Source organism: Prunus mume, linkage group LG7, assembly GCF_029339155.1.
Source record: "Prunus mume cultivar Tortuosa linkage group LG7, ASM2933915v1, whole genome shotgun sequence".
NCBI lineage: Eukaryota > Viridiplantae > Streptophyta > Magnoliopsida > Rosales > Rosaceae > Prunus > Prunus mume.
The window spans coordinates 14416392-14443843 of record NC_142704.1 but is presented as its reverse complement, the minus strand read 5'-3'; the positions used below and the strand labels follow the sequence as shown (position 1 = coordinate 14443843).

Genomic DNA, 27452 nt, shown 5'->3' with positions numbered 1-27452 from the left:
TGCCTTTACTTAAGGATATTTTTTGGGATAAAGAGGTGGACGCAATATTACGGATCCCATTGGTTTCTTTGGCAAGTCATGATTGTTTATTTTGGCATTACGAAAGGAACGGAATGTACTCGGTCAGGAGTGGATATTGGTTGGCATGTTTGGAGAAGGATAAAATGTGTGGAGAGTCATCTGCTGGTGCCGATTTAAATTCAACGTTCTGGAAGAAAATTTGGGCTCTTAAAATTTCAAATAAGATTAAGTTTTTTCTATGGAGGTGTGTTTGGGATTTGTTGCCTTGTGGTCAGACACTCTTCAAGCGGAAAATAGCGCCCACATCAATTTGTCATAGCTGCCATCGTAAAGTTGAAAGTGTTCTACATGCTATATGGGGGTGTGAGGTTGCAAAGGAGGTGTGGCGCAATTCAGTGTGGGGTAACGTCTGTGAGGTGTGGAAGGTCAAGTATTTCAGAGCACTATGGCATGCAGTACAGATCTCCTCAGGGGGGAAAACAAGGGTTGTTTGCATATCTGTCTGGGGGATTTGGAATAGGAGAAACAGCTTTATTTTTTAAGGGAAATCAGAAAGTGCAGTACAGCTGTTGCATCGAATGACTAAATTTGCTCAAGAGTTCTCTTATGCAAACAACCTCTCTCATATGAGCCATGGTCGTCAGCCTAGTTCTCGAGTTCTGTCTCAAGTCTGGAGGCCTCCGATAGTAGGTATTTACAAAATAAATGTAGATAGGGCAATCAAATCTAGAGATTCTGTCCGTGGGGTTGGGGTGGTCGTCAGAAATGAGAAAGGGGAGTTCATGGCAGCATGTGTTAGGTGGCTCCAAGCTAGTTATGGGGCTAGGCAAACGGAGCTTATGGCAGCAATAGAGGGACTACGTTTTGCTATTGATATGGGCTTTATTGATGCTATTCTGGAAATGGACGCACAAGACTGCATTAATAGTATTCTTTCAACAGAGGAATGCAATGGAATATATGCTCCTTTGATTGAGGAAGTGAACAATCTACTTAAAATGTTTAGAGCCGTCGTATGTCAATGGACTCCAAGAGGCGGTAATAAGGTGGCACACACTTTGGCTCAGTTTGCAATTCATTGTAATGATTTTGTTACTTGGATCGAGGAAGCACCAATATGGTTGCTCCCTGTTCTTGAAGCTGATGTACTTGCTTTTGAGTGTTGAATGAAATTTTGTTTCTAAAAAAAAAAAAAGAATTAAGAAAGAGAATCCAACAAAACAAAGGAGAAGTTGTGTCCCATGAAAATAAATATGTTCTTGTTTTGGTTTTTATTTTCAAATTTTTTTAATATGAAAAAATATTAATTTATTATATTATCCTTATTTAATAAAAAGTTTCAACGCTTAACCAACCAATGATAATTTTTAATTTTTTGAATGTTTTACAATTCTCTTTTTTTTTCTTTATATATATACTAGCCTCTCCGCAAGTGCTTCTGCACTTGAGAGAGGTCTTTTTTTTTAAAAAAAAAAATTTAATTTATTTTAGAATTAAAAAAGATAATGGATAGTTGTGTTCCATAAAAATATGATTCATTATCTGATTTTTCCTTTAATTTTAAATTTTTTTTAATATGAAAAAGTGTCCTTATTTAATTAATAATTTCAACTCTTAATATTTGCATTAACCAAGGACATTTTCTGGTATTTTGAATGTTTTACTATTATCTGTCTTTTGCTATATATATATATATATATAGTCCCCTTCTATTGAGGGATCCTCAAATAATTTTATTTGAGGGACGCCCTTTAGGGTACCCTACAATTTTTTTGCCAATGATCCAAACCATCTATTTTTTAGGTCTTCAGTCATAGATCATCCTTACAAAAAATTAGACAAATCGGAAACCGTTTCGACATCTAATTGTGTCTTACAAAATCAATGAACATGGTGCTTCAAGAAAGTACTAAAATTTCAATAACTCAATTGAGTGGTCAAATGATATCGGATTTAAATGATTTTTTGTAGAGATGATCTTTGAATGAGTATTTACAAAATAGATGGTTTAGATTAGTGAAATACAATCCGGAGTGAGGCCTACAAGGGGTGTCCCTCAAATAAGCTTATTTGAGGATCCTCAATGGAAGCTCTCTATATATATATATATATATATATATATATTACACTACTAAAAAAACTGGGGAAAAACCACGGGCATAAGAGCACCCAAAACCGCATCAAAAAATAAGAGCACCCAAAAAAAAAGTGGTGTGCGAGAGTAAAACATGTAAGCACAAATATTTAATTGTTAAACGTGGTTATTAATTTGTGCTTTAAAAGCTCGACCCATGAGTCGGGCTTGAGAAAGCCCATCGGGCCGGGCTGGGCTAAGCCTAACAGACCGAGCCTAAACGGGCCTACTTCATTAAAAAAAAAAATCGTAAACTTAATCATAAGGGCATTTTAGTTCAAATTTGAGATTAAATTCACTTAAGTCTAATATTTTCACATCAAACCAAATTCATAAAACACCCAATAAAGTCACACAACTTAATAAGATTTTCCACAAAAATAATAAAACCAAGTATTATTTTTGAGGTTATTACATAATTAGACCATAATACATTTTAAAAAATAGTAAGTATCAAAAAAATATTTTTTTAAAGGATGGTATGAATAAATATGCAAATATTTGGTGATGTGTTCAAGAAAAGCATGATTATATTTGGTGGTACGATTATGTTTCGTGATATGATTATATTTGGTGATGTGATATGTTGTTCATCTTATTTTTATATATAAATATAATTGTTTAATTAATAATTGACACAAATTAATGTGCTAATTATCCAATTATAAACTAGAAATGAGTAAAGAAAAGTAAATGAAATGAAACAAATTAATGTCACACGACCCCATTTGTCCAGCTGTGCGTCCGCCCCCTCCTATAAATGTTGAAAATTGCAAGCTTGCCTTTATTTAAGGGTGCTGCCTTTTCTACTCTCCTTTTCTCTTTTTAAGTGGACAAAAATGGAGTGGTAAAATCAACTCTCTTATTTAAAGACTTTAGTAATGGAAAGGTCTCATGAATCTATAACGTCTTTAGATCACTTTCCATTTATATTTTAATCCATGGACTTGTCACTTTGTTGGTTATGCATAAGTTTTGGCTTCATTAACTTGATTAGATCAAGTGTTATGTCCTTAAAAGTTTGATTTTCAGATTGGCTTCTAAGGCATATTTCTAACAATTGCCTAATAGTATCATTCGATGACCAATGTCCCACTTCCTATGCACTTTTCTTTTTGTTTCTACTTTATATTTATGTGGGTGAAACCAAACTCTAAGGTGTGAAAGATCATAGTCTTATAATTAAACGATATTTATTTTGCATTTTTCTATATGTTTTCCATTTCTGAAAAAACAAATTCAATCAATTCCGAATAGGAAATGCCTAATACTTATTTTTTTTTTCTTTATCTACGTATCTATAGTAAAAAAAAAAGGTATTTCATTCGAAAATTAACAACTTAAACGCCCCTATAGTCTTCTTCTAGTATTTACAATGATATTCAATCTAGCGTAAAAGTCTTTGAGAGAAAAGTGATAGTTGTAGGGCTGGCCCTGAGCCTTGGGCGAAAGTAGAGAATGAGGTCTACATGCTCATTATTCACACACAAGGAAAATTATCTTTTTTCTTCTGCCTTTTTTGCTTGGGGTTTGAATACAAGAAAAATTCTTAGTTTACAAAATATTTTTTCATTTAAAACTCCTTTAAACGTAGTCACTTGCTAACCATTGCAAATAAAAAATATTTTTATATTTAAAACTCCTTTTCTGTTTTTGGAAACTATATTTTTGTGAGGACCTTTCCTATTGAAAGAGGCAATAGCATATTAAACTCACACACACAACACGGATGCTAGGACTTGAACTCAGGACCTTGCCTGAGGAAGTAAATACTCCAAACCACTACACTAGTGAGTCCTTTGCTTTGGAAACTATTGATAGGATTAAAAACACACCACAAAGTAGCACACAAATAACCTATTGATTTTCCTTATTAACACTAAGATTCATCAATTGTAGCATATGAAAATAAGGGTCTTTCCCGCAGAAGATTGTCTTATCTAACTACTTGAAATGTCACAAAAACTGGGCTGCTGTCCCTACTGACCAGCCACCGAAGAAATAATTATTATCCCTACTTACACTTATCAAAAGTCTACGAAATTTTATGCACAGATACTAGACACGCAGAGCTATACTCACACAAATTTTTGGGATTTTTAGAGTTGATTTGCTATATAAATTAAATCGGACAACAACAGAACAGAAACGGATTTTGAATTATAAGAATAGATTATCTTTCACAATTAAGAAAATGAGTTAGGGGAAGTGCTATCCACCACCAAATAGTCATGCAAACATGTTATGTTTCAATCAGATTCCTTTTATTTCCGGATGAAGATGCTCAAGTTGGCTCAATGTTAGAACTCAACCTATTACTCTTTCTTATGTACTATGATAAGAGAATGACGTTTTCAACTTAACTTAGTCCCTAGCATGCAATCTAGAATGGCGTGTTCATAGATTTAACAAGTAGAAATCATTAAGAATGAAAAGAGTTTGAGTCATCACAAGGCATCATAAGTACTGGCGTTGTCTTACTTATCCTAGAAATTGATTCACATGTTAATCGCAACTAACAAGTACTACTCTAGAACATATGTAGGTCCTCATTCAACAAGGGCAGGCATACACATATTCATAGCATTAGAATCCTAAATATGCTTACTAAGTATGCATCCGTAGAAAACACATAAAGAATTCATCAACGAGACAAGTAGTGAAGCAATTTTCATCCTTTCATGAAAGGAATTGAAATGAAATGTCATAACACATTAGCAATCATATCTGGGGCTTCAAAACAGCCCTAACTACTAAAAATTTAGTTACACATTATTCTTAAATTAAACCAAAAGAAAGACATGAGTTTGGGAAGGTAAAACCGAAAGAAGAGAATGTCAAGATTTCCTCCCTCCTCCAACGTTCCTGCCTTGCCTCTCTGTTTTCTTTTTCACAGATCGCTCTCTCCAAAACTTATTCCACTAATAGCTATTTATTGATGACAATAAGTGAGAGAAAATGGTAAAAAAATTGTAACTCTTTGGGTGGCCTTTAAGCCAATTACTCCCACCTAATCCCCATCTTTAATTTCATTTCCTCAGGTATTTGAATAGGTTTCCGCTGGCTTGTTTTTGGCTGCATCCATTTCGGCTGTTACGTTTATTGGGTTTATTGCTTTCATTGCAGTTACAAACTGCTCAGCCTCTTGTGAACCTTTCAGTGTTAAAATGGCCATTACTGCTTCTAGAAAAATGATATGAACAATCCACAAAGTGCTCCAGAGAATAGACATATGTAGCTTTCCAAGGATATATGGCACGTTCTCTAATTCATTCCGAGCTGTTCACAACTTGCTTCCAAAGTCAGCTCATCTGCACAGGCAGTTTTGACAAATTTGTGACTTAAAATCCCACTTGTGCTATTTTTCTTTTCTTTGCTTGACAGATCCTACAAAACACAAAAACAAAGTAAATAGCTCAAAAATATAAGGAACTAACTAAGAAAAGACAAGTGAATTTGATGTAAAATATATATAAATATGAGCTTGTCAACTATATTTAAAACTCCTTTAAACGTAGTCACTTGCTAACCATTGCAAATAAAAAATATTTTTATATTTAAAACTCCTTTAAACGTAGTCTCTTGCTAACCATTGAAAATAAAAAATATTTTGTAAACCAAGAATTTGTCTTGTATTCAAACCCCAAGAAAATACGTGTGTGTAGAATATTAGAAAATATATTACATTTTATAACCATAATAAAAAATTTTGACCTTAGACAAAATAAATTTTATTTTCAGTAAATCTTCATATATAAGAAAATGATTGAAGACCCAAAAAAATAAAAAAACCATTAAAGTACTAAAAAGAAGAATCCCAATGCTGGGATTCGAACCATAGCTATTCACAAGTTTCTAAAGCTCACACACAAAAGCCGATTATTACATATAAAGGTCGTTTGGTACGGCGGACTGTCATGGAATGGACTAAATTCTGGGACTGTTTTGGATTAACTCGGATTGGACTAAGCCGGATCAAGTACTCACCTATGTTTGGTGCTGCGTCGTACTAAAAAGCTAGATTGTAAAAATAGTAAAGACCTATGTTTGGTGCTGTATTGGACTAAAAATTCATTATTATAATATTTAAATTTAATTAAGAATTTTGACTTGAAAAATATTTATATTTAATTGGGGCTTATGTGTGAAAAAAATAATTTATAATTTATAAATTTTTAATTTTTTTTAAATTTATTCTCTTCCTACCTCTGCCTTCCCATCTTCTTCCTAGATGTCTGTCTTTCTTTCCAAATTTTCAAAGGGAAAAACCAAAAAAAGAAGCTAATTAGCCCCAACCATAACTTTTCACAAACCAATTACCACACCACAAAATTAATATAAAAAAAAATTTTAAAAGGCCCAAGTGCCCAAAACACAATTGGGATCTTATCTCATCCCTTTCTTTTTCTTTGGCCGTTCTGATCCTTTTCTTATTCTTTGGCCATTACCAGAACGATGGCTGCACGGCTCAAATTAGCAGAAGCAGCTAAAAAACATCTTCATGCGATTCGACATGGACTCTGACGACAGCCTCACCCAGCTCGAGCTCGCTGACTTGCTCCGGTCTCTTGGCGTCAAGTCCACCAGCTACCAGCTCCAAGTCCTCTTGCCAACGGAAATGGCACCACCGTTGAGTTCGACTAGCTAGTCACCACCATGGAGGTCTTCCAGTCGTTCGAGAGGAAGAGAATGAAAGAGTGAAGGCTGTGTTGGTTGGTTGGACTCGTGCGTTCAAAATAGCATGCTCGCTATTTTGCGAACTGCATTTCATCCTCGCAATATTGAACGAGCGAGTCCAGTGTTTTTTTAACCAACGGACTATACAATCCCATTTATTTTAGTCCCTCTTTCACTAAACGCTGGTTTCAAAGTGTTATTTAACACTGTCCTGGCTAGTCCTGGCTAGTCCTGGCTAATCCAGCCTATCAAACATACGGGATATCCAAGCTCATTAAGCGTTGGTAAATAGTATTGAAGGAAATTAAGGAAAAATTAATTAAGGCCACCGAATAGTATATAGGGTCTGCACTAGGGTGAGGACCAGGAGGATAAAGGCCGCGATGAAAGAGAGGATTGTCCATAGGGTAGAAAAATAGCCACGCCTCAATATTTCCATAAACTTGTGCCATTTAGTCTTGTAATAGTTATTCTCATTGTCGGAGAGATCACTATAGTAATACCCCATGACGGTGGAGTCATTGTAAAGCTTGTTGAAGAATTGGGCAGCATCGTCCAGGTTCAACCAATTGGCCAATATTCCTTTCTCACAAAGAAAATCCATATTCTCTCTAGAGTCGATGAGGTTATCCATCAAAACTACGTAGGATGTTATCTTGTGCAGGCGACTGTGGTGGCATTGTTCAAAGTCGATGAGGTTCCTGAACAGAGGCTCTGTCCTCTCCTCAAATCCCAACGGTGGAATTGTAAAACCCCCAATTTTTGAACTTTATGTTCATTATGCACTCTCCCTTTCCCTCTTCCTTGTTTTGGCTTGTTCATAGGCCTGTTTCTTTTGTCTCCGAATCACCTCAGGAACTTTGAAGATGCAGCACGAAGGAAGCAAGGGTGAATGGATAAGAAGTGTTCTTTTTCAATTCTTCAACTGCGGGTCCATCGTTTATAATAACGGACGTACTCTCACCTTCAACTTCACTACATTTTCCTTTGTCACCTTCCATGATTGTAGATATATGCTTTGCTTTCAATATATGAAAATAATTAATGCTAAACTAGGCTTCTTCTCACAAAACATAAAATAGTAATTAATGCAATAAAACTTACAGAAAATCTTGATTGAAAGATTTTAGGGAGATTCACTATTATACCCAATATAAGGGCCCAAATTATAAAAATATCCTATATAAAATGAACTTTGGAAACACACCCAAAACCTATTTGCAACATAACAAAAAAGCTTTTAACTTCTTATAAATTACAAAACTGCCATCAATTTCTCAAAACAAGCATAACCCCAAAATCTCATAAAAATACCCAAAAGAGTCAATAGGGCATCAAAGTAATTTAATAATCAATATTAAATTTAATATAATCAACTGTCATGTTTTGAGTTTTTTTTTTGGTTTGTTTATAGAAATTCAATTGTGTAGGGTTTATTTATAATATTAGTGCTAAGAATGGGTATATCACTAAATATCTCAAGATTTTATTTATAGCTTGTAGTAGCATACATAGTAACACTAGTAACACTCATAAGAGGCCAACAGGCCAATATTTATAGCTCAGAGAAGACTTATGAAAACTGGAAAATTCACTTGCTGAAAAGAACAGCCTTCTTACAAAGAGGCCAACAGGCCAATATGTAAAGGGCCTACAACTCAGGTGCCGGTAGCCTTGGGCACAATTATATTTCATCATATGAATTGAATAATTGGCTCTGAGTGGGGTTACTGTAGAGTCATGCGTCTGCTTTTAGGAAAAGCAAATAGTGACTGATTGAGACTTTTGCGGGCTTAGTCCTCATTGAGATCATTGGGATCTTGACTGTCTGCATGACTGCCTGGCATTACGCTCCTGATTTGAGGAGGCGGCTTGGGAGGAATGTGACTTTAGAGAGGCGTCTTCATCATTACTCATTTGGGAGGCTTGAATCATGAGTTGCCTTGCTAATTCTTTAATTTATAATTTGGTTCTTCCTTCAATTGGGAGGGAAGACTCAGAGGCTTCAGAAATTGATGACTTGTGCTGTGTGACTTTGACTAGAGGAAATTCTTTATAAACTTGACCAATGATTCTTTCAGAATTGAATCTATCCCACCATTTGACTGAAATCTGTCGGGAAAGAGTTCTTGTTTCCCAGTTAACCTGATAAGACCATTTGAGGATCCAAGGAACTTTATATTTGGCGACAAAAATGAGGAGACTGGGGAAGAAAGCATCTTCTTCTCTGAATTTGTATTCACTAGTAAAATAAGTGACAGAATCTTGGAGATCATGAGGAAGAATTTCAATGACTGGGCCATGCTTTTCCCACCAAGAAGAAAACCAGGAGGGAAAAGGACTTCTAAATTTACTATCAAAGTTGACAAACCATGAATGACTGAAATCTTTATTTTGGTGAAGGAATATGTTATTCCAGGCTTCAATATAATCATAATAACTGTATTGGATGTTTGATTTGAGAATTTTGAAAGAGTAGGGGTGGTCTCCCCAATCGGATTGGCTGAGAATTTTGTGGATATACATAGAATGATAAAGGATTATGTTTGGATCATTTTGTCTTTGATTGGTCTAATTTTTAGGGACTGGGTTTCAAAAAGAATATCTCTGTAGAATATGAGTGACTTTTCTGGGTGATGAGGAACAAAGTGATGGTTGGGGGGAAAGTAGGCTTTAGCTATTTTGACTGGATTGGAGAGACTATTATAGCAAGGTTCAACTATGAAGAGGTCGTTGTTACTGCGGGGGAGATAGGGAGAACTTTTCTTGTAAGAAATTGATGGCTGAGAAGAAGGAGGGGTTGTGACTTGCAAGGGATCATAACTGGAGATTAGGGTTGACTCATAATTGGGACGAATGCTGGGGACTGTAGAATCAAGACTAGTGAATCTATTGATAATTTGAATTGGAGAATATACCGGATAAGGGACGATTGGGGAAGGCTCAGTTTTTACTGGATTCATAGAAGGGGGAAGGTTTCTGGCAACTGATTGACTACTACCTTGTTTGACTGATTCGGATTCTTTTCCTGCCATTTCTTTCCCTACAGAAATTCCCGTGTAAGAAAATCGGGAATACAATTCTCAATGCCTTTCAATCAAGATTTTCTATCAATAAAATAATGCTTAAATGAGTGCTACTTTCTATCAATAACATCTTTCACTCAAGATTTTTTTTAAGTACTCTCATTGAAGCATTATTTTGATTTAAGTACTCTCATTGAAGCATTATTTTCATTCTATATATATTACACTACTTAAAAACTGGGGAAAACCCAAAACAGCATATAAAAAACTAAGAGCACCCAAAAAAAAAAGTGTTGTGCAAGAGTAAAACATGTTACCACAAATATTTAATTGTTAAACGTGGTTATTAATTTGTGCTTTAAAAGTCAAAGAGCACAAAGAACATTAACACAGCACAAAAAGAAAACAGTGTCCTTTGACCAATTTTGTGTAAGGTTTGCCATCGCAAACCGAAAAGAAACTATCCACGCTTATTTTTTAACCTGGCCGGCATAAACCATGTAGCCTTCTTTTGCAAGTTTCACCATTTCTCTCTCTTAAATTCTCAAAGTTTTAGTTCCCTTTCTTGAAGAAAATCTCTAAATCAATGAGATCATTCTCATAAGATCAAGACAAATAGAGGTAAATAATGAACATATCAATATATATGGTTGAATTCTAATATATTTGTTGAAGTCTTGGTTTTAGGATGTTTCATTGCTAATTTTGCATAAGACGCGTAAAATCTCAAAGCAGCCCATCTTTTATAAGCACAAGTACTTTCAATTATTTTCTTAATATATAGATAGAGTGGTGAATCCAAGATTTTACTATGAGAAGTCAAGGTGTAAAAATTACAACAATAAAAATTAGACGACACAAATAATCATATCAATCAATGACGACACAAATAATCATCAATGTTCCAATAAATCAAATCAATATCAACAAATCATTAATTCTATACATACTAATTTCAATAAATTAAAAACATCATACATTATCATTAAATAGAGCTTACAGTTTAAAACTTACTTGAAATTTGAGATATTTCACACTAATAGGCAGCTGTAGCTTTGGTGGGATGATGCCAAGAGCCCGACGGTAGTGGAAGTTAGGGGTTAGTGTCTCTGCAATTGAGGAAGAAATTAGAAACTAGGGCCATTTGTGTGTGTGTGTGTGTGGGGTGTGGAGGGTAGGGAGCTGACCAAAATGTTGAGATAAAATGGGTAGTGTTGTAAAGTCAAGAATGGAGCCTAAAATGGTAGAGCCCACTACCTAATTGATTGAAGAAAAATGATGATGCTTGTCTGCCAAACATTCAAGTGAAGCCAAAGGCTTGTGAGTGAACAGCTAATTTTTTGGCCTATAAATGGACATACTCTCACCCTCAACATTTTTCGGTGGCTTTGCTCATATATCTCTCTCTTGTAAAAGTTAGCATAGGTTCCTCTCTCTAGCATACCACAGCTCCTCCAATGCTTTTCTTCCTTCCATCAACACAATGGTTAGTAGTATAAATAATAGTAAAGTAGAGAAAATTATACGTGAAAAGCTTCTCATGCTGATAACGAGTTATAAAATGAACGGTATATAAGAGAATATTGAGCTGCACGTAAAGTAAATGAGACACAATATTTAACGAGGTTCGGCCATGCCTACGTCATCTGAGAGCAATAACTGTAACTTTTCACTATGTAAAATAATAGGGTTACAACTTTAGTGTTTACAATATCACAGACTTACTGATATTTCTTCTCTTGGAGAATTTCTCTTTGCTCTCATTTCTCTCACTCTCCTTTCTGTCTTCTTTCCTCTCTGTCTGGGCTTTCATTTCTCTTCTTTGATGGTGTGTCACATTACAATGAAGGGAAGAACTCCATTTATAGGCAAAGGGGATTTGAACCCTTACCATTTCACTCCTCCAATGTCTTAGCCACGATGTTGCTTATGTTTTTGTGATAATACACAAAGGGGAATTCTATGTGGTATTAAGTCACTTATGTATCTTATAATGCAACGTATATATAAAGTGTAAAATATTATAGTAAATCATAATATATAAATGATTATGGTGTGTTTAATCTTCTTCATTAATTACTACATATTTTCTACATTCACAGTGTTTGTCAGCTCGCTATATATATATATATAATCAACTTAAATCAGTTAAACCCATCATGCAATGCATTTCCTTCCAATTTTTTGTGATAAACCAATAGATAATTGACTGAATAAACATCCTCCAAAGTTTCAATAAAAATTTCCAAGTTTTTCTTACAATTTCCGTGATTTTTATTCAATTTTTATCGATATCGATAATATCCCGATATTTCCATTGAAATTTCCGTGTTTTTGGACTACCGATATTTCCGATACCATCGATATTTTAGACCTTGGTGGTAGTTGGGGCTTAGTATTTGTGCAATTAAGGAAGAAAATTAGAAACTAGGGCTATTTCGTGCCCACCAAAAAGTTGAGATAAAATGGGTAGAGAGAAACATGTGTACCTGGAATACTAAACAAATACTACGGTGCAGTGCATGAGGTCTAAATTTGTATCTGTGACCTCTCTTTTTAACACTAGCTAGCTACCACGTTAGAACAAGATTCAGTAGATGAAGAAGGGACATCGATGAGGACGATATCAAAAATAAAATAGTGCTGCTCTTTTCTTGTGATCATGAAGAAAATAGGAGGTATAATCATCATAAAACACTAGTTCAACATAATTCTAATTAGCTTTTGTTGGGCCTGCTCTGCGCTTTTGGTTATATATATATATGATCACCCCATAACACAAATGAAGAAGAAGTGTAGAACGAACATAGATTTTTGGTATGTTATTAATAAGACTTAAAGCTTGTGGGACAATCAATGGAAACAAAGAACTTATGAGATCAATGATAGCTAGCATCTGGACCAATCCGGATTGGATAAGACTGGATTGGACTTCAAGTATTTGCAGGCACGTACCTACTAACATGCTAACCTTGGGCTAAAGCCCAGGCAGCTTGTTTTTTTATAGACTAAATTAATATTCTAGCCTAGGTCACCTAAATAAAATATTATTAATTAATCCCATTTGGACAAGGCTAACCACCTAAATAAAATATTATTAACTAATCCCATTAGGACTAGGCTGACCAACAAATAAATAAAGGGTAATGATTTCCTCACTCCAATTTTATCCACTTACACTCCTTTTTTAGTTATAAAATGGAGTGTAAGTGGATAAAATTGGAGTGGAGAAATCACCACTCTAAATAAAAAGAACAAAATTAGCAGAAACATACTACTTGATTGATAGATTGATTCGTTTAGTTCTAATTCTTCATGTGTCTACAACAACAGAATGAGCATTTTCATGTATGAGACTTATTAAAAATCGACTTTGGAATAAGATAGGTGATGAGTTTTTGCTAATTGTATGCTACTTCATATTGAAATAGAATTGTTGATAATATAGATAATGAATCAATAATTAGTAATTTTAATGATGTGAAGACTTGAATGGTGCAACTTATATAAGTGTTATTTGAGGGGTAAGACTCATTATGTCTCCCATGTATTTTTTGTTATCAATGAAAACTCGTTTGAGTTTTCAATAGGTTTATATATAAAGTAAATTTAGCCCATGCCATTTGAAACCGTTGAGTATTTTCAGAGAGAGAGAGAGAGAGAGTGCTGAAATCTGGTTGGCCAGCTGGGTTTTAAATTCTAACTTTAAAAATTTACGATTGTGCCACTGAACTTCTGTATATCAAAACATCTTCGTTTCAACTCCGATTTGGGCCCACCATGTGTCTACGAACTCGTGAGCTTGAGCACTATGCAATGGAATAGAGAAATTTTTCGAAACCATCCCCGAGCAAAAAGTCAACCTAAACCACTAAGAAACCCTAAGGGTAAAGTCGTCCTTTGCTTTAGAAAATAGGAAAATAAATTAACTATTGGGGCAGGATGTTACAGAAGGTGTGTACAAGGCTTTATTGATTTATTTTTAATTTAAAGAGACAACTTAGGGTTACAAAATACCTTAATATAATACTTAGAAAATACATGACTAATCAAACTTACATAATTTATTCATCGCTGAAGTATAAATAATTTGTCCAATGAACCAAAATTGCACTCTACCCAAAAAAAAAACAACAAAAGCAATGAACCAAAATTTAAATTTATTTTAGAATTAAAAAAATAATGGTAGTTTGCATAAAAATAGGATTCATTATCTTACTTTTCTTAATTTTTAAATATGAAAATGTGAATTTACTATATTATCCTCATTTAATTAATAATTTCAATTATTAATGTTTACATTAACCAAGCATTTTAAATGAAGACCATTATATATAGATAAATAGCACTTATTAAAATAGCAAAAAAAGTGGCAACAATCACCATTATTTGGTGACATTTGTGGACCGTGATAAAAGGCATTAGTCAACTTTTTTTGACTTTTTTAGTGACTAAAAAGGCTTTTAGTCACATTTTTTGCTTTTTTTGGTGACTAACCCATAACGGTCATAAAAAAATCACTAAATAATGGTGATTGTTGCTTTTTTTTTTGGTAGTGTTTATTCATGGTTGGGCAACAATTCAAAAGCACAAAGAACAACTCAACTAACTCAAAAGCACAAAGAACAAACCAGCAAAAGTACTGTACTAAAATAAATAAAAAGCAAAAGCACAAAGAAAAAGAAAATCCATGAATTTGTAATTAATTGTACTTACAAATTGCAATAATAGCAAGTAGGCTCCAGCAAGTAAATATTGACTGCTTGTATTCTTTGCTTCCCGAAGTCGTTGCTTAATGACATGACATCAATATCGAGAAGATTAAAATTGTTGACAATAAAAGAAAATTTCACATAAAGCAAGAAGATTTGTGTTTTGTGTCACTGTTATCATCAGTAACCAGGCAACATTTGATATATACTGTAGTAGATTTCAAACGCTAACTTTATTGGAGTTCCATTTGCGCACAAAGGAATTGAGGACTGAGATTGAAGCTTTTACGAACTTATGCAACTTACATCAATTCTCTAGTTACTCTCATATCTGTATACTCAATTACAGGTTAGCTTGGTTTTCTTTTCCCACCATGAAACTTCGTAATATTCAATCAATTATCAAACGGTATAAAAAGATTTCAAAAGCAATTATTTGAAGAAAAAAAAGAAGAAAGATTAGCTTACTAATCATAAACAATGCGAACAAGGTAAGAAGATTAGCAAAGTGTGAAGGAAGAAGGAAATTACCTTGTTTAGAGAGAGCTCACTGCTGCATGTCTGTAAAAATAAAAATAAAAATAAAAAACTCACGTGAAAAGGTATGATGGGTTAGGGTGGGATTTGAGATATGGTTTAGTATTTATAATTCCTGCTAAAAAGTCTCACACAATTTCACATTTAAAAGAATCCTTCGAAATTTGCAAGTTTTTAAATACCGTAAGACTTTTTGTTACTTGTTTAAAGTATCGATTGAATACCGCTAGATTTGGGCACTTTCTTTTAAAAATTCTAATCATCTTAATGGAATACCACAAGACTTGTTTAGATTATTTAAAAGTCTTAATTAAATACCACAAACTTATTTATCCCAAAATAATCTTTTAAAATTCCAATTGAATGCACCCTATAAATCTAGAAGATGACTCCTTTTACAGTTTTTTTTTTTTTTTTTCCTTCTGTACACTTTTTGTTTGTTTAATCTACGATCGCTTATAATTAAAAAATTCAGAAGATGCAAATTTTCGTAATTGAAAAAATTCAGAAGCATGGAATCCTTATCATAAACCCAAAAGCCAACACACAAGTCCGTCCAAAAAAAAAAGGCAAAAGACAAGGAGAAGTCAATACCCGAACCACCACCCCTTGCAGAGACTGGTGAGGCCCATTCTCTTTAATTTCTGAACCTCACCGCAAAACCAAAGGGTCTTCTTCTGTGGTGCGCTCTTGACTCCCTCTTAACTCCCTCCACCTCCACTTACCTACCAACTTACCAACTACCAGCTACCAGCTCCTCTAGCTAGCTCCACCATCTTTCCTTTATTTACCAAGAAACCACTGGCACACCTATTAACTTCCTTTGACATCCCTACCCCTCCCATTACTAAGATATTACAAATTTAACAAATCAACAAGCAAAAAAAAAAATCATGCTGCATTCCTTATGGTACTACTTACTGAATCAGTAAATAGCTGTAAAAGGAATGCTGGATGATTTTTTTTTTTTTTGGGTTTGCAGTAGAAATAACAACTCCCAGACACAAACCCTAAATTTAGTATGATTACAGAAAAGCCAAACTGCTGGGAGAGAGGACAGGTTGTTTTTGGGTAATTTAGCACGTAGCTCCATGTCCCGGCCATCCAAGCTATTGCCTGGGGCTGGAAGCAGTTGGGTCGGAGCAAGAGGCCCCGCCACCAACGCTGCCATTCTCAGTTGTAGCAGCGGCAATGCACGTGTCGCTGCTGCTACTGAGAGCGGAGATAATCTGCTGCACCGAGTTGCAGAGATGGTTGTTAATGGCGGTGACGCTGGAGAGGTTGAGTTTTGCGGAAGGACTTGTGCTGGCAAGGACTTGGAGTCCCACAGTCAGCAGACAACCTGAATTTATAACATTGCTGGTCATGGTGGTGGTGGCAGTGCTGTCTTCTTGACGATGATCTGGCGATGATGAGGTGAGGTGATTGGGTGTTGGGCAGGTAGATTCCATAGGGTGCAGTGGGACAATGACAAAGCCGAGAGGAAGGAGGGGAATGCAGGAAGGGTCCTCTCCACTCATTGCCAATTGGATGCCGTCCACGTCCATGGTTGTGTACACCACAAGGCTGCCCGACTCGTCGGTGCAGCTCTCTTGTAGCATTAGCTCTACGTTCTGTGCTGAGTTGCTCGCTACCTGGAATTCAGAATCAAATTTCAAAGATGTGAATGAAGTATTACTTTGGCAGGACATGGAAATTTAATAAATAAATTGGTGAAAGGAAATTTCAAAGGGAATGCTTACGTTTATGCGAAGAAGAGAAATGCAATTGCCAGGATGAGAGCCATTGGCAATGTGAGCCACTTCGTGCAAGGAATTCCCATTGGAAAGAACATCAAGCTGCTACATTTACACACATTTACAATCAGTTGTTTCCACATCATAATTTTGTGCTTTTATATACCCAAATATTCCATTCACATGTTTCACAGCATAACATACATTTGCCAAATTGTGAAGTTGAACTATTGTTTAGATTAATTTTCAGAGTGTATGGTGATCCAGAGGAAAAGAGAGACAAACATATAGGTGTAACCTACATCCTATATCATGCAAAACCAACAAAGATGTGGGAAAGAGAGCCAGACTCACGGCTACTTGAAAAGAAACGCTCTGATATCATGACAAACAATAGCCTCAAAAGTTTAAGGTGTAAGAGAATGAGTCAACAATATATATCAAGCTTACACCTCTAAGGATTGAGAATAATCCTTTAGAGTTCATCAATATGGATGCCCAATTAAGATGCTCATCATATAATACTAATCAGCACACAAATTAATTAACCTAGCTAGGAAACGCCATACCTGAGCTCTGCGATGTTCGTCCCGTAGGAGTTCGAAGACACGGAAGTGAGAATATGGGAGCCAGGTGGTGGACACAGCACTGAGAATAACACCAATGGGTTGACCAGGGTCTGTGACCTTCCTTGTGGTTATTCTGACAGTATCGTCTGGGGAATCAGATAGAGCCGTCCATGACTGCCCATTGGAGGTGCTCATGTTTACACAAAATGTTCTTATCATTCTCTGTGACAGTTTCATCAAATTCTTTCGTGCTTCTGGGGAAGGTATCACTGCATATATATAAATCCCATGTAAGAATAATACATTCTAATTAATCTATGAACATCACTTTATTATAATAAGGAACAAAATTTATTTATTTAACCTCCAAGGTCTGATATATTTCTGGCCATGAGACTTGCAACCCTTTCACACTGCCTTTGTAAGATTGCAAGCCAGCGTTGCGCCCCGAAAGCCATCCCACTGTAGACATAGTGGCTCAATATTTGGTGGACAGGCTTCTCCTCTATCTCTGCATGTTCTACCCATGTAATCTGTTCAAAAGCCAGTAAAATAATATAAGAGATACATGTATAATATATTTCAAGATATATAATTACGGAAATAGAAAAACTCAAAGTACATAAATTGAGTGAAAGCAGCAGAACACACTTTTGAGTATCCATTGGGCATGTCTTGGATAAGGCAGCCGGAGGGCAATCTCTTGTATCGGGGAAACGACGACTGGAGGTTGTCATGGAAGCTATCTATGGGAAAATCTACAATTGCCCAACATCCCTCCTCCGCATTTTGTTGACAATAACGGAGAAAATGTGCTTCTCTAGTTGGCACCAGAGGAGAAAGAACTTGCAATTCGGCATACATCTGCACAAAGTAACAAGTACCCAATGTTTGATATTGATTGAGGCTCACTTATGAATTTAATTTCCTAATACAACTTATGAATTTGTGCCTCATTTTGCTGATCAAATTTTTTATCATTTGTGAATTTGAGGCACATTTGAGATACCTACCAGCTGAAGAGAACCATTTGCTTGACCAGAGGGGTCTGCTTGAATAACTTGAACAGTTTTGGCTCTAGAGACAATAGAAGGAAACAGCTCCATCCACTTATTCTGTAAAGTTAAAATTGAAAAAACGGATTACCAGAGAAGTTAGAAGGTTGGTAATAGTTGATTAAGAGAGCTGAAAGTAAAAGATATTAGTACTTTGGCAACTAATTAGTGTATCCACTTCTAAGGTTCTTAATAAAAAAAGTTACGAATCAAAAACAAGGGCACTTACAGCATCAAGGAAGCAATCTACAAGATTGATGCTATTCATGATAACCACAGCACTATCACGAGTAGCTTCTGTCCTAAACTGATCACTTGAGTGGTGCTTGAGGTTCAAAGGCCACGGTGGGAACATCCGGGTATATTCTTTAACATTAAGCACTTCCTTCCCAATTTCACTGTTCCGGATCCAAAGAGGCTCACCAGCATGGCACATCTTAACAAGTTCATCCACCGATGAAGCGGCAAGCTCCACTGCAAGAGTTTTTTCTTCATCTAACAATACACCACCCTCATTGTAGTGGGAAGGAACTTCTGGTGGCAACAAAGGCATGGGGATCATGTCCCCACAAGAAGTCATTGGGTCTTGGAAATGCCTTGAATAGATGTTCATATCCAAATCCAAGCTGGATGCTGACATGAGAGGATCTCCAGGTGCCATTGTTTGGATTTGCCGTTCAGTAGTATATCGTGAACTCAGACAACAAACTCGTTCCAACTGCAAAAAAGATTATTGTCTTAATCACCCCTAAGCAGCTACTAATTCAACTTCTCAAGCATGCACAAATAAAGCTAGAGATTCATGTTTAAATAATGATTTTGTTTTTCAAGATCCAAAGAATTCCATTGCTTTTTTTATGACCAAAATCTTCTCTCCAAATAGACCTTATTTTAAGGAGTTTACATAATATAAATTCTGAGGATTTAAATTTACTTACTCAATGATGATATTAAACAGATGCAATATGCTATTTCCTCTCCATGCACACAAAAGAAACGGCAAAAACAAAAATTCAATTGAGTTGGAATTTAACGCAAAAGAAAAAGAAAATGCAATGAATTCAGACAAATAAAATCTCCAATGTTCTGTTCACCAGAAAGGAAAAGAAAGAAATCACCCAAATTTTCGAAATTTTGTGACAATTAAATACAGCATTGCTGAATTAATAGTACCTCTTCTCTGAGTCGAGCATTCTCAAGTCGAAGTTGTTGTTCATCCAAGCCAATGTCGGCAATCATAGATGGTCCGCCACAATTAGGGCATATAATATTGCGCAGCGCCGTCTGTAGCCGGTAATTCTCGTTCTTCAGGCTATCATTTTCTGCTCTAAGCATCACATTATCCGACCGGTCTTGTTGTGCCTAGACAAAATAAAACCACCACAAAAACAATTAGTCAAACTTAAGCACAAAGATAGCCAAGCCTTAAGGTTCCAGCACCATAACCTTATTCTGCCACTACCCTAAAGGGCAAAGCTTTTATTGCTGAGCAAGAGTCCAAGCTTTGGAAAGCCCGTGTGTAGGTAAAGGGTTTATTGTTCATATTAATGAGGTGCAGACTTCATCATAAATTAAAGCCTAAAACTAAGCAAAGAGCCGATCCAGAATAAATGAGATTCTTCTTGATCCTTCAAACGTTAACAAGGTTAAGGCGTTTATTAGGGTTTTGAAGTGTTTAAATGACGAACGCGGTTCCTCGGGACTCGTGTGTTGAATCAAAGGGTGCGCAGTGTGAACCGTTGACCCCCCCAGCCCAGCTCTATACTTTACCTTCATTTGAGTTCGTCGGTTTTGGAACCAGAACTTGACCTGGCGTGGCTTCAGTCCCAGCTCCTGGCTCAGTTTTAGCCTCTGCTTGTCGTCTGGGTGAGGACACTCCTTAAACAAACTGTATGTGTTTATATAAGAACGTGTTGTTAAACACAAATTAACACGGTTGTTAACACAGGGAGAGAGAGAGAGAGAGAGAGAGGTGATATATACTTCTCCATTTCTTGGATCTGATGAGCAGTGTGGCGATGATAGCGTTTCTTCTTAGGAGGTTGTTGAAGTTGATCAGCCTCTTGCTCGTTTCCAGATTTTTCTTCAACTTGCTCACTTCCAGAACCACTCTCCATCATCTCCTCCTTGCCTCTCATAAGCAGCCCGTTTTCTTCTTTCTGTTCATTTTTCCATTAAATAAAAAAATACTTAGAGAAAAGAAGAAGAAGAAGAAGAAGAAGAAGAAGAAGAAATAGTAGCTTACAGGATTGATGATGGAAGAGAAAGGTTGGAAAGGGAGCTGGGAAGGCATGAAGTTGAAGTTAGGGTTTTGGATCGGCGACGAAAAGAGGGTTTCCGAGGTGACTACGTTCCCACCTCCCATGGTTGACATTACTTGGCAATCCCCATACATTTTCGCTTCCTTCCAAAAATACAACTTTTTAAAAGAGATATATGGACTTGTGGAAAATAGATATGTCAAAGTTTGTCAGATATAGGCTTTGCCTCTTCACTTCACTACTTCACTTGACCCAGAAACTGTATCAAATTTGGCATCACCCAAAAAAAAAAAAAAAAAAACCAAGATCAGGATTCAGAAACAATTTTCAACCCAAGATATCTTTAACCCTAGCTCAAACAAAAAATACTCAACTAGCATGCAGTGGAAGATACTCAAAACCAAAGATTATGAAATCTTTAACTCTTTGAAGTGAAAAACAACAAGTAATAAATTAAAATGCTGAAATTAGAATGTACCCAAGTAATTAACAAAACTCTTTGAAGTAAAAAACAACAGAATAAATTAAAAGCTTGCAGAAAAAAGGAAAAAAAAACAATACTTCCAAGAAGAAATAAAAGAAAAAAAATCATTAAATCAGAACAAAAAACAAATTTTAATAAGACCTCAAAAGAACTAAAGAAAAAGAAGGGAGAGAGAGAGAGAGAGAAGGATCACCAGCATGGCATGCAAAGTTGAAGAATTGTCGGTATTATTTGGAAAAAAATATATTAAAACAAAGCGAGAGCTCTGGCCTTTTGCTTTGCTCTGGTTTGGTTTGCTCTGCTGGCCCTGGGTTCAGACTTCAGAGTCTCTTCATCTCTCTAGGTTTTTGGATTTTCATAACACTTCGCCATAAATCCGGTAATTTATTGATTTACTGTGCGTGGTAAATAAATGCGGTTTGACAGAAACCGATCAACGCCAATTAAGTCTCGTCGGCTGTTTCGGTACACGTGTCACTCTGTCTATGGAAGAGCAGGCGTTTCTCCCAGACAGCCTCATCCCAAAGTCAAACGCCTTTCTTGCCACCTACCCTACGAGACTTCTGATCACGTGCAAAACACGCGACGCCTTGTATTGTAAATTGCAATGAGGTTTTTACTGCTTTTACTATTTTACTGGGACGGTAAAGCCAGACCGGGTGGAAATAGGAGGACCGAATTGACTTTCAAAGGGGAGCAGAGATCTAGGTAGAATGGACTGGAGAATCGTCGCCGTCCATTCATCTGACTGATTGTGGGCCCGCCATTAAGTCTAGAAAAATTGTCTCCCACCACTCGAGCAGAGCCGCAGAGTTGGAGGGCGAGGCATGATGTTGATACTTCAAATCAAATCTCGTATTCCACACGCCCCTCTATTGCTCATAATAAAAAAGTGCGTGAGATAATTTAACGTGTTAAAAAAATTTACTGTTCATATAATTTATAAATTATATCCACTCCTCCTTAAATATCAATATCACATGGACCATACAATCTTTCTTTTCTTATATTAATTAGTGATTGTAATAGGTCCTACCACTACCGTAGCAAAAAAAAACTTACATGTAACAGAGATAGTATTGTTTTGCTATCTTTATAATACAATGATATGTGAAAAGTTATCTTACGTGTCATTGCATTATTGATCGAGAATAACAAAAAGTGATATATCCCCGTTGCATGAGAATTTCTCTCCTACCGACTGATGGCAAGTTAAGCTACAACTATCTAAACAAAGGTCATGCATAGAAGCCAAATATGGCAACCAAAAGAACAAACTCCAAGTAAACAAGGCCTAGGTTGATGGCTCAAAAAAAAAATACAAGGTCTAGATTAAATTGGGGTCGACCCAAGAGATGAGGTTGACCAATTTGGGATTACAAGCCCAAATTTGGATTCATTGACCAATTTGGGTTCCGTTGTTCCCACTTTTTGAATTCATTGACCGATATGAATTCTTTCTTGCTCGTTTCTAGATTTCGCCTATGTGCAATAGTGGATTCATGAATTTTTCAGTGAAGATGCAATTTTTAAAAGCTAATTGGGATTATAATAAGTCATTGGAGGTTTAAGTCCAGGGTTTGCAGAAGATTAGCCAATATTTCATCCAACTCAATGACCTCCAATCGTTTCGGACTACCTGAATTATTCAAGGAAGGATGTGAACTAGCCGGATTATTTGAAGCATGTTTTGAACTAGCCTGATTATTTGGAGGGTTGGAACTATCCAGATTATTTGAAGGAGGGTTGGAACTAACCAGATTATTTAAAGGATGATTTGAACTACCTGGATTATTTGAAGGATGATTGGAACTAACATGATTTTTTCACGTAGCACCTTCCTCCTCGAGTTTGCTACTGATCTTACTAATACATAGAGAGCTAAATAAGAAAATATATATTAAAAAAAGAAAAAAAAAGAATAAACAAAATTGGCGTTTGCTCAAGAAAAAAAAATGTGCATCCTACTTATTTTAGATTGGCGTACTCAAGAAGGAAAAAAAAAACGCAAGATTCTTGTGATGCAAGTTGATGAAATTGGGTGATGTTAAATTGGTCATTTATAAAGAGAATTTTCAATCCCACTTAAATAAGGAATTGTGCAAGCTCTATTAAAACTCAATTAAATAAAGAGAACTACTAATTAAAACCCAATTAAGTAAGAAATTGTAAAAGCTCTTTTAAAAGCTTGCGAAATGGCCTAGCAATTTTCCTTTTTTTTTTTTTACTTTTTTTTCTTCTTTTTAAAAAAAAACTGGACCAAAAGCGTCGTTTTGGCAGGTTTATAAATTTAAAATTTAAAATATATATTTTTAAAAAGCCTAGTCCAAAACGACGTCATTTTGACAATGCTTTGTTGAAAAAAAGAAGCACGTAGCAGCCAGCAACACAACGCCTAGGCCTTTTGGGCATTTTATCGAACACCTTGCCTGCATCTCGAGTCTGAGCAGAGGTGCAACTCCTGGAGTTCTTATTGAGTTTTCTGGCAAACGGAGGCACAGGTGCACCTCCTTGGCCTGCATAGATCCTCCACTGCCTATGTGCTACATCCTACATAGATATGGGTTGAAAGAATTGTATGTACTTAATATAGAGAGGTCACCATGTTATGGATATGGACGAACTATGTTCTACCATGATATTATGATTGTTTTATGATACAATACACACGATTGGCTATTTACAATAACCTACTCATACAACATGTATGAGGAAAATAATATACACATAGGTTAGTTGGATATAACTCAGTTAGTTGAGCTCTTTCACCTCCATTCATTTGGGCAGAGGTTCGAAACCCCCAACATCCAATGAATATATGTGTAAACCCCCCCTCCCCTTCCCCAGCTTGTTAGTTATTCTCTCATATGAATGTCTGTATGTTATTATGGTGCGGGTCATTATAAACATTGAGAAAAACACTAAGGATTAATAGAAAATACATGATGTCTGCACGATAATAACGATCGGAAGTCCACATAATAGAATTTATGCATATATATGGATGGGGACATACAAAAAACCACACATTTTCAATAGAATAATCAATTTTAATGGCTAAGATTAAATCTGGCTACTGCATTTAAACTTCATTATTAACATAATAAAAAGTTAGACTATTTCATACTCTCCTCTCTCTTCACTAATTTTGAAAAACGTAAAATTTTAATTCTTTTTTACTATCTCTTGCCCAATATTTAACCGTTTTGGTTTTTATGGTTCTTCTCCTCCATATTTCTCACGTCCTGCATTCTAAGCATTATTGTATTCTTCAATTTTGTTTCCTCGTCTCTTTGCCTCTTCGCTGTACTCCTTTCCTCCTCATTTCTCCCAACAATTGCTTCTTCTCCATATTATTGGTGGTTTATTCATTTACCCATTGGTTTAATTTGTTCTCAAAATAAATAATATATAAATAAATAAATAAAACCACTTCTCAGCATTGAGCTGGAGGAGGACGATGCCATGGATTTCTTTCTTCATATGGCTTCAGTTCACCACAAAGCTTCCTGATCATTAACAAGGCTCTGTAACATAATCCCATTTGTTACTTTCATTCCTCCTATTTCTTTATATATTCTTAAAAAGACTCAATGAACCTGGAATTCGAATTGCTTTGGGCTTCCCATTGTAGATACCTAGGCTTTAAAAACTTATAGCAACTGTAATATAAGTTTCTTTTCGAACATCAAAAAGAAATGAAAAGAAAAATTAAATTGAAGATGTTATCCTTATCTTGAAAGCCATATTAGAAAGAAGACTTTATCTTGATGTAAATTTAGGTAATAGCTACATCAGTAGATTGAGACTTTCTCAAATGATTTATAGTTAGCTAGCTTTTTTTGGCAGGTCAAAAGAAAAAAGAGGGTATGAAAACTCATCCTTTGAAGAAAGAAATCCATGCTGTTCATCGTCCTCCTCCAGCTTACATGGAAATGAGAAGTGTTTTTCTTTATATATTTATTTTGGTAACACATTAAACCAAAGGTTTCTGGTTTGCAATTTGTGAGGAGAGAGGAGAGAGAATGTGTTATTTTCAAGGCATATTAATTATATGGTTGAGAGGGGATTGATAGCTTTTCAAATGCAATCTTAACCATCGAAACTGATTTCATCTAAAGGTTGAAAATGTGTGTATAAATATGGGGTTTTTTGTGTGTCTCCCGATCCTAACCCTATATATACATAAAGTTTCCATTGAGGGACACCCTTGTATGGCTCACTTTGCATTGTATTTCGCTAATTCAAACCATCTATTTTTTAGATAATCATTCAAAGATTATCTCTACAAAAAAATCACTTGAATCTGATATCATTTGACCACTCAATTAAGTTACATAAATTTTAGTACTTTTTTGAAACACTACATTCATTGATTTTATAGGATACAATTGGATGTCGAAACGATTTCCAAGGAATCTATTGTAGACTATCGGATTAAAAAAATTCATAGGGCAATGGGTGGGCTAGGATGATTTTCTATAGAATGTCGAAGACAAATTAATAGAAAAGTTTTAAAAGATGGGGTACTGGAAGATGCGCTATATATATATATTTAATTTATTTTTTTCCCAAAGCTAAAAAAATTCATAGGGGACCCCTAAACCCTAAAAGGTTTCCCTCAAATAAAATTATTTGAGAGATCCCTCCATAGAAGGGGTCGTGTGTGTATATATATGTGTGTGTGTGTGTGTGTGTGTGTGTGTGTGTGTGTGTAAGGAGCTTATTTTCTCACTCCCTTTTGCTTTTTAATATTTTTTAATTAATATTCTTTTATATTCTTTTTCTTTCCTATTCTACCCTTACCCTACATTAATTTTTTTTACTTCACTTTTATATTATTTCTTTTCCCTTTGTTTAATCATTCTTTTATCATCCACTTGCCTTTTTCTACTTCACCTCCTCCTTTAGTGTGGCACTTCATATGCTTTCTCCAAAGAAATATCAAATCATTTCCATGCACACTATGATGCCTTTGTCTCACACCAATTTTCCCTGCTACAATTGATCTCCAACCTTTGGTTAATGTTGGGCAAAACTATATATTTCATGATTTGGCCTCTAAACCATGTATTTTGGCTCAAATAAAGAATTTGATTAAAATGTGCAAATTTTGGTACAAACAATAATAAAGCATACAAGTTTAATGATGAGGTGGCTGGAGTTGTTTTAGAGAATGTGCCAGGAAAGTGCAAATATACCTCACCCAAGATTCAAAATGAGGTTTTAAATATTCTTGATAACAAAGTGAGAGAAAAAAATGCGTGAAGAAGTTGGGCATGATGCTTTTTGTATCCTTGTTAATGAATCACAAGATATATCAAATGTGTTTTAAGATTTGTTGATAATGATGGTTTTCAATTAGGACGTGTTTTTGACATTGTTGTTTGTGCAAAAATCCTCATGGGAGAATATTCCCTTTGAGATTCTTCAACCTTTGATCTTCCTTCTCTCTCTTCCTCGATTTCTATAAAAAAACAAAATACTGAAGTAAATAGACCCCACCTAGAGGGGGGTGTTGGCCAAAGGCCCTCCAAATGCCTAAGTTAGTTCGATTGAATCTATGTGAAATAATAGCTAAAAATGGTACGGAGATTTCTCTAGGGTGAGAACCGGGTCGCCGGAGTCGTGTGGAGAAAATATGGAGAGATAAAAGTAATATGGGCGGCGGCACCAGCTAGGATAGATAGGGGAGAGAGAATTCGGGTATTTTTCTAGGGTTTTAGAAATAGGTTTAGAAGTACCTTGAATGATGAATGAAGCCATCTATTTATAAGAACCTCGGAGGCTAGGGTTTCGTAGAGAATAAAACTCTAATTAGGAAGGAGTTTATTCTTTCCCCAAATTGCATAGATTGAGTCCATTAGGGATTTGATTGGGATCCAAATCTCCTAATTTGATGATGATAATATCTCCTTATTAGGATAAAGAATGATGGATCCACAAGTTCCTTATGTAGGGAGGCCACTAGTGCCTACAATGCGATTACGCAATTCGAATTTGTATTCATCTTGCATCTATTGCAGGAAATTATGGTACTCACAGATATCATTTGTCAAGAACTGGAACATAAGTCTCAAGACATTGTGAATGCTAGGATCCTAATTGGTACAACAAAAGGTATCCTTCAAATTTTGAGATTAACTCGTTGGGAAACTTTTATTGAGAAAGTATATTTATTTTGCAAGAAACATGACATTGATATGTCTGATATGAATGCTCAATATAAAGTGGGAACTA

At 35.5% G+C, this 27452-nt stretch overlaps 2 protein-coding genes and 1 long non-coding RNA gene across 6 annotated transcripts; 1 reads left to right on the top strand and 2 right to left on the bottom strand.

Moving 5' to 3' along the window:
- The first annotated feature begins 599 nt into the window (after positions 1-599).
- Positions 600-1187, top strand: LOC103336955 (uncharacterized). Its single transcript, XM_008240087.2, has one exon. The coding sequence runs from the start codon at positions 600-602 to the stop codon at positions 1185-1187; it is 588 nt and encodes a 195-aa protein (XP_008238309.2).
- Positions 1188-8669: 7482 nt separating this feature from the next.
- On the bottom strand, positions 8670-11617 carry LOC148915543 (uncharacterized). The gene is made up of 2 exons (XR_016122333.1): positions 10873-11617; positions 8670-9875 (listed from the first exon to the last, which is right to left on the bottom strand). It is a non-coding gene; the product is annotated as an uncharacterized LOC148915543 (long non-coding RNA).
- A 3975-nt stretch (positions 11618-15592) lies between these two features.
- On the bottom strand, positions 15593-21548 carry HB-7 (homeobox-7). 4 transcript variants are annotated; one of them, XM_008239961.3, is made up of 12 exons: positions 21406-21548; positions 20713-20871; positions 20451-20626; positions 20238-20355; positions 19641-19829; positions 18697-19185; positions 18426-18527; positions 18064-18276; positions 17777-17945; positions 17413-17681; positions 16850-16948; positions 15593-16741 (listed from the first exon to the last, which is right to left on the bottom strand). In XM_008239961.3, exons 1-12 carry the CDS (start codon positions 21409-21411, stop codon positions 16217-16219), a joined length of 2514 nt encoding a protein of 837 aa, XP_008238183.2. In that variant the 5' UTR covers positions 21412-21548; the 3' UTR covers positions 15593-16216. The 4 variants fall into 4 exon arrangements, with proteins under 4 accessions (XP_008238183.2, XP_008238184.2, XP_016651445.2 ...); XM_008239962.3 differs by having other exon boundaries at positions 16850-16945; XM_016795959.2 differs by having other exon boundaries at positions 20713-20987; positions 21406-21546.
- Between the last annotated feature and the right edge of the window lie 5904 nt (positions 21549-27452).